We start from the raw sequence: 14,510 nt of genomic DNA, 5'->3' as shown, positions 1-14,510 counted from the left end.
TTTCAGTGAACTCTTTGCACTGGTGTTAGCGTAGCTGGTTTATGCTTTTTCCTTCCTTCTCCTTGTTTTTCCAGGGAAGTAGTTTTTCATGCTGCATGTGTACAGGTGTTGTACCTTCTAGCCGTTGAGAGTGGGGCTGAAGTTATCTTCAGCTTGGCATTTGAGGAAACACTTCATGGGTAGCCACTTCCACTTAAAAATTAGGCTCTGTGGATTTGCTTTGTAGATCCTGATATGATTGGCATTAAAAGATGGAGGTAGAGCATGAGGGTCGTGTCTGTGAGGCTTCTCATCTCGTGCAAGAGCCATGGTGGGGAGGATGTGATGGTATAGGAAGAGCATCAAACTGAAGCAGTGCAATCACTGGTGCACAACAAGCTTGCAAAAACCCAGAAGTGTGAGAGCGCTGCCCTGCTCCCTGCGAGTTAGTTTGTCTCGTGTAAAAGATGATGGCATTTGTTGGATGTCATGGCCATTGTGGAATGAATAAATGCATTGGCTTGGCTTGCTACAAGGTAGCATTACTCTGTGTTTTCTGCCAAATCTGAACATAGGAGTTGAAAGGGGGGAAGATTTGTTGGGCTGTCCAGCCCTGTGCAGCAAAATCTATCTCTTCTCTTGCTGCAATTTCCTGCATGGTGGAGATGTGTCTTCTGAGCAGAGGATGCAGAGCCAAGGATTCCTGTGTTCTGGTCCCAGTTGTACTGGTCCCAGGAGTCCCAGTTGCGACTTAGCTTCCTAATCTTAGGAAAGTCCCCCTAAACCTTTGTCTTTCTATTTTTAAAGGGAAGAGAGTCCATCCTGAGGAACAGATGAGTTGCCTTTCTTTAGGTGTGTTGAGTCCTTACAGCTTTTGTCAACTTGTGTTCAAAGGTGATGAAAATAAACCACACTAGCTCTTTGGAGCCTAGTGGGGGTGCAGGATTCTCTGGCTGCTTCTCTTTGGAAAATGAATCTTTGGGACAAGTTGTTTAACTCTCAGCTGCAAGCATAAATGCCTGTGTTTGTGTTTGTTCTTGCAAAGGTGTTCATAGGCCATTAACAAGTCTCAAATGTAAGTCCATCAGAGGGCTTGGAGCTCCATATGCTTCAGTGCAGGCAGGGAGAGCCTGAGGTTATCCACTGGAGGACTTCTTGAGCCGGAAGATTTAAATGGAGGAGAATATTCTGGATTGCTAATGTAATAGCGCAAAACGCAGTATACTGGGAAGGGGCTGGCCCTTCCCTCACCCCATTTCCCTCAGGGCAGCTTGGAAGCTGCCTCCCAGCCACTGTGTTGCCCTAATGCCAGTGTTCACGGCCCAGAGCAGCCGGCCAGGCCAGGCAGACCTTTCATTGTGGCAGGCACAATACAGGGATTTGCTGTTTGTTGCTCCTGACAAAAGGGCACTCCAGCGGGTGGTAGTGGGGGGCAGGGCGGGGAGCCAAGGCTTGTTTACAGCCCAGCAAGCCTTGCCATGGAGCTCAAAGGGGAATTTCTCCAGGCTGCAGCTTGTGGACAACAAGCCACTTCAACAATGGCTGTTCTGGGAGTGACACCAAGTGGTGATACAGAAGGGAAGCCACTTTATTCTAAGGGTCTAGAGCTGTCTGATTTCTGTGCAGATGAACCAAGTGACTTCAGCCAGTCTGCAGGTCTTCCAATGGCTCTGCCTTTTCTGGGCTGCCTGGTAAGCAAGCTACTCTGGTGTTTTCTGGGGAGGAAGGAAGCAGGGACACTAGTGAAGGTAGGGCAGGGGGGCTTTTGCCTCTCAGCATCACAAAATATTTGCAAAGACGTTGGGACAAGTTATTAATCTGACTTGTTTTTTGAAGGATTGATCTGCATCCTTCTGAATTCCTAGGAATGCACCCTTGGATGAGAGAAGAGGATGCATATGTACATGGTTGGAGGAAGTAGTGAAGCTAAAGAAATAACAAAATACGTATAGCAAATGGAGTAGAAACACATCTGGGGATATTTTCACAAACCCAAGGTGTTGGAAGGCAGAAATCCTATTAATTTTCAGGGATGTTTCTTATTTCTATATCCATTTGGTGCACTGGGAGCTCTCTTTCATCTGTCCTTGGTTTTGAGCAGAAGTAACGACACATTCCTAAAAGACACAGTTAACAATTCCTTTATTCTCATTCTCCAATGGCCTTTTTTTCTTGCCCAGGGGCTGCAGTGAACCTGACTCTGGTGACCCCAGAAAAGGCTATCAAACTGGCAGCCAATGACTTCTTCCGGCATCACCTCTCCAAAGATGGGTGAGTAGGGAGCTGACCTTCTGCGGTCAACTTAAAAGACACCGGCTCTTGGAACACGTCTGGTGAGACGTCAGGGCAAAGGTGGAACGGGGTAGTGCAATGACCGAAATATGAGTTGACCTTGAACAGCTCAGCTGGTGATTACATTCAGGCTAAGGATGTAATGTCTAAAATGGGAAGTGTAAAGCACTCCACTGGATGTCTGCTCTTTATTCAAGCTTCTAAAAATAGTCCAAGACTTAAGCCAAGGTTAGTAGATCCAGAATTTGTGGAGTAAATATTTGAGAGGAACCCAATGGCACTGATCATTGCTCAAACAGCTGCTGGGAGGACCCTTGTCCTCAGCATCCTATTGGATGCTCTGATACTCCTTCTTGCTCGAACAGATGGCAAGTCAAGTTCTGCAGACCCCAAACTTAGTCTCCCTTTTCTCCTTCTGTATCTTGAAAGCAGTTTTAGAGGGGTGGTGAATCTGAATTGACAAAGGGCACTTGTGGCATTACCCAGCCACTGACCTGCATATAAATGCTGAAGGAATAAAATTATCTGTTCAGCTTGCAAGGGGAGCGTGGTTCGTGTGGATTGCATGTGAGTAAAAGATGCAAGCTGAGCACTTGAGAGGGGCTGGGCCCTGAATATTTAATGCCATTTTCACCAAGATATTTCTCTTGCAATTTGGAGAACACTTGTGTCTCCCTTCAGACAGAGACCTTTCTCCACAGACTGAGAAGAACACTATCTCCAGTCCTCAAGTGACAGTAGCTGGAAAACAGCCTGCTTGGGATATGATCCCGACTCTTCCCATGAGCAGTTATGGGGTGGAGCCTCGCTGAAAATGCAAAGCTCTGGCACGATTACTTGGCTTAACAACTTCCCAAAACATACCACGTCAGTCTTGGCTGCTGCAGATCAGTGGCTCAACAGCTTCAGTGGAGATTGTGGACTGACACAGGTTGAGGATCTGTTTTTTTCATGTACCTATTTTTTTTTTTGTTCTGGAGTCTTTTAAAATATCAGCTAACATATGTCTGTGTGACTCATCGGCTCGCAGCTCTTTGTGATTTTCTGTCTCTTCAAACAGTGTCTCTGCTGTGCTGTGCTCAGACAGTGGGAGGTGATGATGTCCTCATGGCTCCTCACCCCTGCCAAGCGGTGGGTCTGATCCCTGCAGCAGACAGCAGAGCACACCTTGGTGTACTGCAGGAGACAGCGGCACAGCTCTACCACCACCTACCAAGGGGGGGCTTAGTAGGTTGTGCAGGCAGGACAGCAGGGTGCCAAGCTGCCACGTCTTGTACTGCTACTAAGAGAATGACCCATGGAAGAAATCAGTCTGGCATTGCAACATATTTGGCATTCTGTGAGAGCAAACACTGCTGTGATGTTTCACCCATTAAAATGTGACATGCCTGTCAGTGGATGTCCTGCCCCACGAGAGGTAAAGACTTCCTCAGAGACGTATGTGTGTGTGTGTGTGTGTGTGTGTGTGTGTGCACCTCAGTGGTGAGTCTAACTTAGAGCAGGACTTGGGTAAATGGGATGCAGCTGTTTCCATGAGCAGCTGAGGTCTTCACTCAGACCTCTTCCAGTTTGACTTTTGGGTTCTTGGCTGGTCTACACAATGATGTGGGTGATGGGCTGCATTTGATTCAGAATAAAGGAGCTAGGGAGTTTTTCCAGGAGTAAGACACTCTGTTCTCCTAAACCATATGTATGACTGTGACCTGGGGCAGGAGCATGATACCACTTGGGTAGTGGGGAGCCTTTGTGTCTCAACACAGAGCGGTTTTATTTCCTTTATAGAAAACAGAGGTTGGGCCACAGTTAGGTGAAAAGAGCTAGGCAGCATGTGGAGTTGGGGTTGCTCATCTCATTCAGCCACCATGGGGGGCTTGGATGAGTGAAATCTGGTCAGCTTCTCTCATGGGGGTAGCCAGCTTGAGCTGGACAGAGAGGCAGAGCCTTGATACTGCTGTGGTAGATGGTTTAGGGTGTTTCTAACAAGAAATGTCACTCCAAGATGTGATAGGAAAGAAAATGCCTTGCAGTTTTTGTCTGTGGGTGATATAGACTATGAACATGGAAGTTCTAGTGCATTCTGTCATCTTGCTTAGTGCATAGGGGGTAGAGGGTGATGGAAAAGCCCATGATATTACCAGTGATGCTAAGGGCCATTAGAAATTTCAGGGCAGTTGCTTATCATGCTTTGTGTTAAGGAAATCCAAGGCCTGGGGATGGAGTATGTAACCTGCTGGAGGAGTTGTGCCTGGCCATGCTGCAGGCAGTGCATGTACCTTGCCTTTGGCAGTTCACGTGGTCTTTTCCCATGTGTACCACGTGCAGCAAATAAGAGTGATGGCAAGGGGCTGTTTCATTGAGTCACAAAGCTATGTGACCCCAAGGGCTTGCCTTGCTCTTGCAAGCTGTTTGCAGTCTGCAGGTTTCTCCTTTTGGATGCTTCTGTCCCATTCTCCCCAGTTCTCTTTGTAAGACAGGGCAGGATGAGCAGTGCTGGGATTCAAAGGCCTCTCCTATTCGGGACAAAACAGGATGTGCAAGGCTGGACCACCTATTTCACAACTCCAGTCAAAGCCTAGGTATGAACACAGAATAGCTTGGGGTTAGAAAAGTGAAGATTCCATGAAGAAACATGCCAGCTGCTGCCTGTCATGTGAACGTGGTTTCATTTCTTGATATGCAGTTGCATCAGTCAAGGTGTAATATTGGGTAAAGCACAGCTGAGGGATAAGCGTAAGGGCTCAGTGAAAAGCTGGGTGCTGATTTTCATGGTGGGCCAGCAAGATCTTGGTTCATCTCCACCAAAGTAATTTTTGCACAATCCAGTCCTTCTGCTGTGCATTCACAGATGCTGTACTCTTAGGCCAGTATCCCAAAGGATGCTCTGGTGCTTTTCTGACTCTGCAAAAGTCTTCTAGACCTGTTTGACATTGAATGCGTTTGTTGCTAAGTATCTAGCACTTGTCTTGCTTGAAATATGTTGCATGAGTTGGTGATCCTTTTCTGATAAAATGTGCATGGCCTATCAGTATTTGCTGATTAAAATATGTGCTATTAAAATACACCTCCATGTGCAGGTGGAAGAAGCATGTGTGGACCAGACACAGTGTGGCAAATCCAGCATGACTTCAAGTAGTCTCAAGTTACACAATGACTTCCAGTGTATATGGATTTATTTATTTTTGTCCTTTGAAAAACTTAGTGATGAAGTTGCTTTTAAACTGCTAGGATAAAAAACTGGCATAAAGCCTATTTTTGAAAGGCCAGACTGAAAACAGCACCTGTGGTGTGGGAAGCTGCTGGCTACAAATTGCTGGAAGAATATTTTGGGGATGTTGTTATTGCAGGTTTGTGCTAGACTCCCTTTTCCCTGTCTGTGTTCTTGGATGCTGCTGGACATAGAGTATTGGGACAGCAGATCCTCACATGGGACTTCATGCCCGTGTTGGTGCATCTGTCTCCTTGTGTCTGGAGATGTCTGTTCCTGCAGCTCTCTCCACCCTGGGACTAGCTCAGTGCTTTTCCCTTCCCTTTGGTGCAGGAAGGTTGTGTGCTCACAGGCTGGGGGACTTGATTTCCCCTTCTTTGCCAGTTTCTATTTTGATGTCATTATGACAGCCTGCAGCTACTGCTTCTTGTTTCATGAGGAAACAAAACTGAGTTGGTCCTCCCAAGCTGTCCTGGTCATTTAGGAGCAAAGGAGGCCAGAGTGAGTTGTGTGAGTGCCTAAAACACACTTGCTATGCCAGGGAGGAAAGGAGGGAAGCCAAGATACTGAAAAACCTGAAGGACACCCCATAACCATGACTGAGAGAGGCAATAAGGGTCAAACATTTTTATGTGATAATTTTTACCTAAGAGCCTCAACAGTTCCCAGGGAAAGAAAAGATGACTCACAGAAGAGTCTTCAGGCAGGTCCTTGTGGTACTCTGTGGAGAAGAGTCCCCCAGTGGCTGGAGAAGGCAGGATGTGTGAGAGAGGGGAAACTTCCAGTCTTCAGGCTGCTGGAAACAGGTGGGAATTTTTTTTCCTGTGGCTTTCTGAAGCTGGATGTGTTGAGAGATTCATAATCTCACAGCTGCTGTTAAAATAGAAGTGGTTTCATTTTCTAGAGCACAGGACATGAGAAGAGGGTTAAGTGAAGCACTTGAGTGTGAAACTCTTGGGTGTGAAGCTGAGGAAGTGATTTAGATTGGTAGTACACCAGTTTTTATAGCACATCACTGATTTCTGGGTGGCCAGTGTGCGAGGCCTCTTTGGTTGATGTAAGTAGTGCCTACGTTTTATGTCCTCTTGGAATCTGGGTGTCAAACACTTCATAAAAATCAGTCCCTTTAAAGTGTCCTACAAGGTTTCGTGTTTCTCTCCAAAGTGTTGAGTGCCAGACAGCTGTTTTGTTTGGCATGTGTTTGCCAAGTTTTGTTCATTTTTCAGGTTCTTGGTGAAATATTCTACCTTGGCTACAGTAAGAAGAGTTTCATACCTTCTTACATAAGTAATTTGTTGCTCATAAAAACTCTCCAGTCCCTGGATGAGTTTCCTGCTGCTCTTCTCCAAGGTGTGTTATTCCCTTACTTCTCCTGTCCTCTTTAGTCTTGACCTTTATTTTGTTTGCTGTTCTGAAGCAAAGGCTGGCAATCTGCTGTCTTAGCAGCTCAGATCCCTAGGAAGACCAGCATGACTGACTCAATTCTGTCTTTGCTGATGCCAGCAAATTTTCTTCCTTTTTGCTTCCCCCTGACCTTGTGGCTTTGCTCAGGGAAGAGAAATAGCCAACTGCAATTCTGAGACAAGCAAGGACACTTTTCCTTCAGTCCTATGCAGCTGTGGAGACTGAAGCTTGTTCTCCATTGCCTTCCCAGCTGATATGTCTTCCCAGGACTTTTTTCTTCATCTGCTGTCCTTTCAGGCTCTTCTACAATATTCAGACCATCTCTTCTATAGCACCTGTTAAAGTATCCATCGCATGACCTGGCTGATCCTTGAGCTGCAGAATGCTGGCAGACAGGCTGTGAAGTGGGGCTCTTGATTTAGAAAGGAGGGATGCTGCTGCTAGTCCTGGTGCTGAGCTGCTGAATCACCCTGCACACACTGTGCTTTGGTCTTTCTCTGCCCTTGTGGACCAAGACAGCCTCTCCTGCAGTTATCCATTGGATGCCCAGACACTTCTTTAATGTAGGTAACCCTCATCCAACTCACTGAGACTTGTAGGTGAGGGAGAAAGAGACGGTTAAGAGCTGATAATCTCCCTGTGCCTTTTCAGGGATAGCTCTTTCAGGAGGGCTCTTTTATGTAGCACACAGAGACTCGGGGAATTACAATGGGTTGAAGCTGTTGACATCCAAGGCCAGCCAAAAAGTAAATGCACTTTTAACTGTTAATCTGGAGGGAACTAGGCATGGGCTGTTTAATCACAGAATGCACCCAGGAGAGGAGCACTGCCCTTGTCACCATTCCAGGCACGTGTCTTGGGACAAAATGAGGGCTGTGTTCAACATGCCCAGTCGTGTTACCCTGTTCCATTGTTCACTTCCACAGACATTCATATTGGAAAAAAACACTTGGGATCTCCTGCCAGGGCAAACCTGATGCAGGCACAGAGTCAGCCTTCTCTTGACTTCGTTCAAACATGCAACCCAGAGCTCCTGCACATATCTGGAATAATGACTACCAGAGCAACATTTTACCTGGCAATGCTACTTTGAGGCGGATTTGCCTCACATCAGTGCTTCATTTTGCTTGTCTGAGGCATTTTTGAGCTGGCACTAGAAGTGAGAGGGAGCTTGTAATGGGAACTTTCTTGCATTTACATTTCACAGCTTCCTAGGTCCAGTTTTCTGAAGTGTGGTTGCAGCAGCTTGTTGTTCCCCCTTGGAATATCAGGGGTTGGGTTAAAGGGAGTGACTGGTATTTTGTGAGCGTGTCCCCAGGGGGCTGTGGCAGACAGGGTGCCCTCCCTTTGAAGGATGACTCCTTTGTGTAGGTCCCCTAATCCATATGAAATACCCACTATTTAAATTGTTTGAAAGAAACTGTCTGGTTTGAAACTCTTGGGGAACATTCTACAGTCTGTTGGGCTGACAGACCAGAAGCAGAAGTTATATCATGAGTGAAGAAGGTGATTTCCAAGCTGGGCACACTAGCCTCTTGGGTAGGAAATGGAAATGGATGGCTTTGCATGGATGTTTAGTTAGGTCAGAGATTTCCTGTCCAGAAATCTTATCATCCTGATTCCAGAATGACTCTTTTTGGTCCCTGCCCAAGCACAGTAAACTCCCACATGATCAAGGTTTTTCAGAAACTTGGAAAAAATACTACTCTGCTCCCATGTGACATCAGTATACCAATGCTGTCAGAGATCCTAACTTTGGACTGATGTGTTGCTCTCGAAAAGTCCTCCATAAACCTCTAGTTCCTGTTTTTTACTTTATTTTTCAGCTCTAGTTTAAAACTCTTAGTTTACATCAAGCATGAATCTTCTCCCCTTCCCATTTGTCACTGTTGATTTGTCACAAATTAATTGTATGTCAGTTAAAAAAATGGAATGACTGATTTCTGCCAGTGCAGAATTTGGGACTATTGCATATATTTTATATTTAACACCCTCTTGCTGTGATAAAAGATGATTTGTAGGACCAGATCTTTGCTGATATTGCAGCTTTTGAAGTTAATTGAGATGTGCCAGTTTTTAAACCACTGAGGATAAGGCCTGTGGTGCCTTAAATATTTAAACCCCTTTGTTGTCTAGACATGAACCGTTTTCAAACTCCTTTTATGTGCAGACTGGTGAGGTTTTGCAAAGGGAATTTGACCCTTGTACGGCAAATTTTAAACCTCTAGTCAAAAGATTTGCTTATCTTAGGATACATTTTTCTTGGACTCTTCCCAGTTCCCAACCAAAAGCTGAAAGGCCTTGTTCTGGATGCTTTTGATGTACCTGTTTGACATCTCTAAAATAAAGCCACATGTATAATCCTTCACTGGGTCACACTGGCACAGCTCCACAGAGTTCAGTCAAGCCAGGCTGACTTTTCTTGGCTGGGATAATGGTCCACAGATGAACAAGTAGGCCAAGTCTTCCCGATCTTTTGAACTGGGTATCAAAGCAGTCACCCTGGATGCAAGCCAGAAGATATGTACTCCAGGGATGCTCCAGGGCTCTTGCTAAACTGGGAGATGCTCTGCTGTGCTGTAGAGGGAGACTGGCAGCCAGCCAGTGGTTTGCTTCCTCCCACAGCCATGCTAGGGACTGTGCAGCCTTGCTGCTGACTGCACTGAGCCATGCAGAGGCTGCTTCTGTGCTTCAGGCTGGCCAAAAGACACAAGTTGGCCACCTCCAGGTGGCAGTAGCAGTGGGGACCCCTGGATTGGCACACCTTGATACCTCTGTGCCTCCAGGAAAGCTTGCTGTGCACACTTCAGCACCCATGTGGGTAACGCCGTGGGAGGGATTGTTCTTTGCAGCTCCTCATCTTTGGGGGAATTTGGAAAGGGAAGACTGTGAAATATTCCTCCCGTCAACCTCATAGGAGAGCTCTATATTTAGTTGCTGGTAATCTCTGCTGTGCCTGTAATCCCCTGCTCCGATATCCTCCCTGGAGAAGATGAGAGGTGGGGAAATCGGCCCAGCTGACGTGGTGGCCCAGCAGGATTACAGCACATCTGCCCTCCCTTTCCTGTAGGGATGGCAGTGTTTTGCTGTCCCACTGCACCACGCTGTGCTCTGTGTGTGTGCATGTGAAACCCCTGGCACGGCAGCGTGCCTTGGTTTTGCAGGGGAATAGGGCATATCATTGTGGGACTGCTCTTGCCACTGTGTGGGGACTCGCCTTGAGCAGGTTAAGATGAGGTATGGCTGCAGCAGCGGTGCTGTGGGAGGCAAATATAGTACATGCATTTAAAACAGAAAAAAGATGAGACACTTTCTCTTTGGCTGTGTGATTTATATATATGCCTCTCTTTATTTCCCTTTTTAGAGAAGAGAATGTCAGATGTACTTTTTAATCAAGTCGGTGTTTTCTGGTGCCAAGGTGTGAGGTTTTTTACAGGGCAAAACCACATCAGTTTCTGAAAATTGAGACTTCATGAGCATTTGAATCCTGAGTTCCTCCTTTTAGTCTTAGCTGGGCTATTTCATGGCTTTGGAATGGAGGGAACAATGAAAGGCTACATTTTGTTAGGCAAGAACATGTCACTGATAATCCCTGCTCTCTAGTGCAGAGAGGATGCACAAAGTTGCAGTGATGGGGGTCCATCCCACCCCTTGTCTCTCAGGAAGATTAGTGCAAAGGCTATTTCTTCAGTTTTGGAAAGGCTGGTGAGATGAAGCAGCTCCTAACCACACTGGAGCTGTCTCCCTGATTCGTGTTTGCTGTTTATTTATTTTGTTTTTCTTGGAGAACTCCAAAGCAGCAAGTGGAATATTTCCCCCCATTGCTCCTTGCCCTGTGGTCTCTGTTTGTTGACAGTGTTTAAAGGACTAGGCTGGCAGAAGGAAAGCTGCTTATCTCCCTTTAATGCTCAGGTCCTCTGGTGCCCTCTGAAGTTGATACCCTTTTTGAAAGCTGTGCCCTGACCAGGGGCAACATCGTGCTGTAAAAATGCTGAAGCACTCTGTCTGTGGATGCAGAGGGTTGTGTGCTCCCATCTGGGGCTGTTCTGACTGGGCTTGTGGCTTTTCCTGAATGTTCTATTTCTGGGGCCGAAGGGGTCTGTTCTCCAGGTCTGGTGATGCCAGCAGAGATGCCAAGCCTGGGCTGTGCTGAATTGTCAAGCCAAGTCCTGTGTCCTGGGCTGCCTTTCCTGTAACCTCTGGGGTCAGAGATGTGTCCCGAGCCTTGTACCAGCTGCCCCAGGGTTACTCCAGGCCACCTCCTCTGACCACTCTTTTCTTTGGGCAGGAAAAAACTGACACTGATGAAGGAGATGCTGGCGGGCTGCGGCGCAGGTACCTGCCAGGTGATTGTCACCACTCCCATGGAGATGCTCAAAATCCAGCTGCAGGATGCAGGACGTATTGGTATGTGGATTTCTCTTCCCTGTGCACTGAGCAGGGAGGGGAGAGAGGGTTGGGACTGGGTTGTCAAGGTGGAGGTCAGAGAATGAGTGCAGAAAACCCTTCTCCTTCACCCTGCTCTCCTGTGTCAGAGGTATCTCAGGCAGTAATAGAAGTTTCTCCTACGATTCCCAGCTTACAAAAGGTCATGTTTTTTTGCTCAAAGCAATAGGCTTGGCAAGTGAAACAGCAAATGCTGCTGGTGGGTGGAAAGACAGGAGAGATGATTGGGTGGTCATCTTGTGAATGATTGAAACTCATTAGATACTGTGCAACCGAGGAGGGATTAGCATCCTCCAGTGCCTTTCCCCTGTGGTGTTTCCTCCATCTCCATGTTTCCTGATGTCTGTTCTTTCTTTCTTCTATCCCCCTGTAGCACCTCCCTAACAGCTTCCCGAGGGGATGTGCTCTTTCCAAATGACTTGTCTCCCCTTGTACTCTGTCTTCTTCCTGACCAAAACAGCAGTTGTCTCAGCTGAAACAGGAAATAAAGTTCTTCCAGTGCACTGGATTTGAACAAGGTTTGGGGTCAGGCTCTCGGGACTGTGGGCAGGAACTGGCAGGCAGAGGCAGGAGGGAGTGTGAGCCTCTTGGCTGAAGCATTGTGGAGTGTTTCTGGTGAGAATGCAGACCAGTCTGGCACAGAGGCTCTAGGGGAAAGAGTTGATTGCTTTTGCTTTAGTCTCTTCCAGGGTCAGCCTGGGCGATGGCCTCACTCCCCAGGAGCTCTGCATGACACTGTTAAAATCCATGTTTGTGGTTCTTCCTGGAAAATGGGCCAATTTGCCCTTTAATCTCTCATTGGATGCGGCGTTCCTGAATAATCGCGGATTTACTTTTTCTTTCCTCTCTTCACTGTTTTTAATGCAGACCTTATCCTCTTTGTGCGTATTATTTTAAAATGTTTGAAGGAATTAAGCCATGGTTTGAGGGTTCAGGAGAGGTTTTCGCTGCTGTGAACAGCCTGTTCTCTGCGTGGCGGGAATGCTGCGGTGTGCCGGTGTCAGCCAGAGGATTGCCTACAGGTTGATGTGCTCTCCATCTTCTGGCCAAAGGGCAGAACTGCATCAGTTGGGAAAGTGGGAGAAACCAGGTTGTGTTTATAAATGTGGCTGAGAAACTCCCCGGGTTAATGATTGCTTTCAAGGGAAGGAGGCAAAGAACAGAACTATTGAACATCTCTTGTTTATGAACATCTTTACTTTGTCATACAGGCAGCTCGGGGACATAGCTGGAAGCAGGGACAGGCACCTGGCTACTCATAGCAGGTCCTGTTCTCTGCACTGCAGAGATTGTGTGACAGGCTGCTCCTGCTCAGGCAAACCATTTGGTGGGAAAAGGCAGTGGGCATTGCTGTGGTGTGGCAGCACCTGCTGCCAGACTTGGACAGGCTGAGGGAGATGGGCAGACTGGGAGCAAAAGCTTGCAGGGCACCCGGCTGGCCTTCTGTGGCCTTCGTGCATATTGTGTCGCACCTGGAGATCTGCCTCTTCCTCCTTGTCCCGCGGCACCAGGCAGCGAGAAACACTGCTGAGCAGCTTGCAGACCCGTGGTTGTGCTCTCCTCCCCAGCGGCACAGAAGAAGCTGATGGCGGCACAGGCCCAACTCTCCTCTTCCCCTGCGGCGGGGGCGGCCGAGCCGGCGGTGGAGACGCGCACCACAGCGACACAGATAACGAGGGAGCTGCTGCGGAGCAAGGGCATCGCAGGACTCTACAAGGGCCTGGGGGCCACACTGCTAAGGTAGGGTAGGGTGGACAAAATGATGGTCCTCTGCATGTGCTGGGGTCTTCAGTTTGAGCGCTGAAAAAAAGGGGGAGCTCACTGATTCTGCAGGGTTGCATGCCTCCCGTGGGCCTGTTGTCCTTTGTGCAGTCAGTTTTACCCATGTGGGTTTCCCCTCCTGTCTGCATTGCAGTCGCAGAGCTGGGATGTCTGCATTGCACTCATGGCTGTGCTGCCAATGTGTGATGCTTGCAGCCCTTCCAGTGCTCACTTTCTTGGTGTCCCTCTCTGACTTGGCTTATCCTCATTCTTCTTTCTTTCCTTTCCTCCCACCCCACTGCAGGGATGTCCCATTCTCCATTGTTTACTTCCCACTGTTTGCAAACCTGAACAAGCTGGGCCAGAAAGACCCCAATGTCAAGGCTCCGTTCTACGTGTCCTTCCTCTCCGGATGTGTGGCTGGCAGTACGGCTGCAGTGGCTGTCAATCCCTGTGATGGTGAGTCCTGAGCAGCCTGTGGTCATTGCCTGGTGCCAAGTGACAGGAATGAGAAGCCCAGAGTGGACTAGGTGAGGAGGAGGTGACTGCCAGTATGAGGGCGCAGGGAGGCACAGGAGGCACTCTGCTGTCTGAGCTGCCACCAGCTCAAATGGTGTGACTTCAGCTGAGCTACAGTTTTGGCCACAGCTTGCACAGAGGTTTGCAGTACTCACTAGGTACGTCAGAAAGAGGGTGTCATTCATTTCAGTCATTCTTCACAGGAATGGCATCAGACATGCCCCTGAAAAGCCACATTTCCGTGTGGAGTGATAATATGCAGACCACTTACATACATACGGTCATGGACAAACAGAGAAAGTCTCAGATCTGTGGCCTTTTCTTCTGCTCCACAGTATCTGCCTTAAATACCACCTTGGTTTCTCTCCTGTGAAAAACACCAGGAAGTAACATCTCTCTCTCCAACACTGCACACAATCCAAGGTGTGAAAAAATGTAAGAGCAGAATCGTATATTTTAGATACTTCTTCCAGAAGGAGCTGAGCGTTTGAAAAGGAGTTCCCACTTTGCAGAAAGATATCTGAATTTGGAAGTGTTTAAAGCTTAAGTCAGCCTTTGAAACTGAATCACAGTGAGGGGAGAGGTTGGGTTTTGGATGGCTGTGTGGGTTTTTTATTTGTTTGTGAAGGGATGGGTGTTCCTCATTCTTGCTGATAAATATATGAAAGTGGTCTGTGTTCTTGGTACTCTCATTTTGACTGTGTTTCAGAGACATTACTCTTGGGCTGGCCCTTGCCTGCTACTGCATCCAGTGCTCACCAGCGTCTCTTCTCTTTTTGTCCCCAGTGATCAAAACGCGGCTGCAGTCCCTGCAGAGGGGAGTGAATGAGGACACCTACTCGGGAATCCTGGACTGCACCAAGTAAGACTCCTTGTGAAGGACGCCACCACATCAGGTGTATGG

General features: G+C 47.7%; 1 protein-coding gene across 2 annotated transcripts in view; it reads left to right on the top strand.

Moving 5' to 3' along the window:
• SLC25A22 (solute carrier family 25 member 22) overlaps window positions 1-14,510 on the top strand; it is a 51,745-nt gene that overhangs the window by 34,241 nt on the left and 2,994 nt on the right. For both annotated transcript variants that reach the window (XM_050335276.1, XM_050335278.1), the window contains exons 5-9: window positions 2,160-2,250; window positions 11,169-11,287; window positions 12,895-13,066; window positions 13,392-13,546; window positions 14,393-14,468. In XM_050335276.1, coding sequence (XP_050191233.1) covers window positions 2,160-2,250; window positions 11,169-11,287; window positions 12,895-13,066; window positions 13,392-13,546; window positions 14,393-14,468 — 613 coding nt within the window. The remainder of the gene's footprint in view (window positions 1-2,159; window positions 2,251-11,168; window positions 11,288-12,894; window positions 13,067-13,391; window positions 13,547-14,392; window positions 14,469-14,510) is intronic.

Source organism: Myiozetetes cayanensis, unplaced genomic scaffold, assembly GCF_022539395.1.
Source record: "Myiozetetes cayanensis isolate MyiCay16 unplaced genomic scaffold, myiCay2020 scf6-25, whole genome shotgun sequence".
Taxonomy (NCBI): Eukaryota; Metazoa; Chordata; class Aves; order Passeriformes; family Tyrannidae; genus Myiozetetes; species Myiozetetes cayanensis.
Note: the sequence above shows the minus strand (reverse complement) of the source record. Positions and strands in the feature narration are given on the sequence as shown.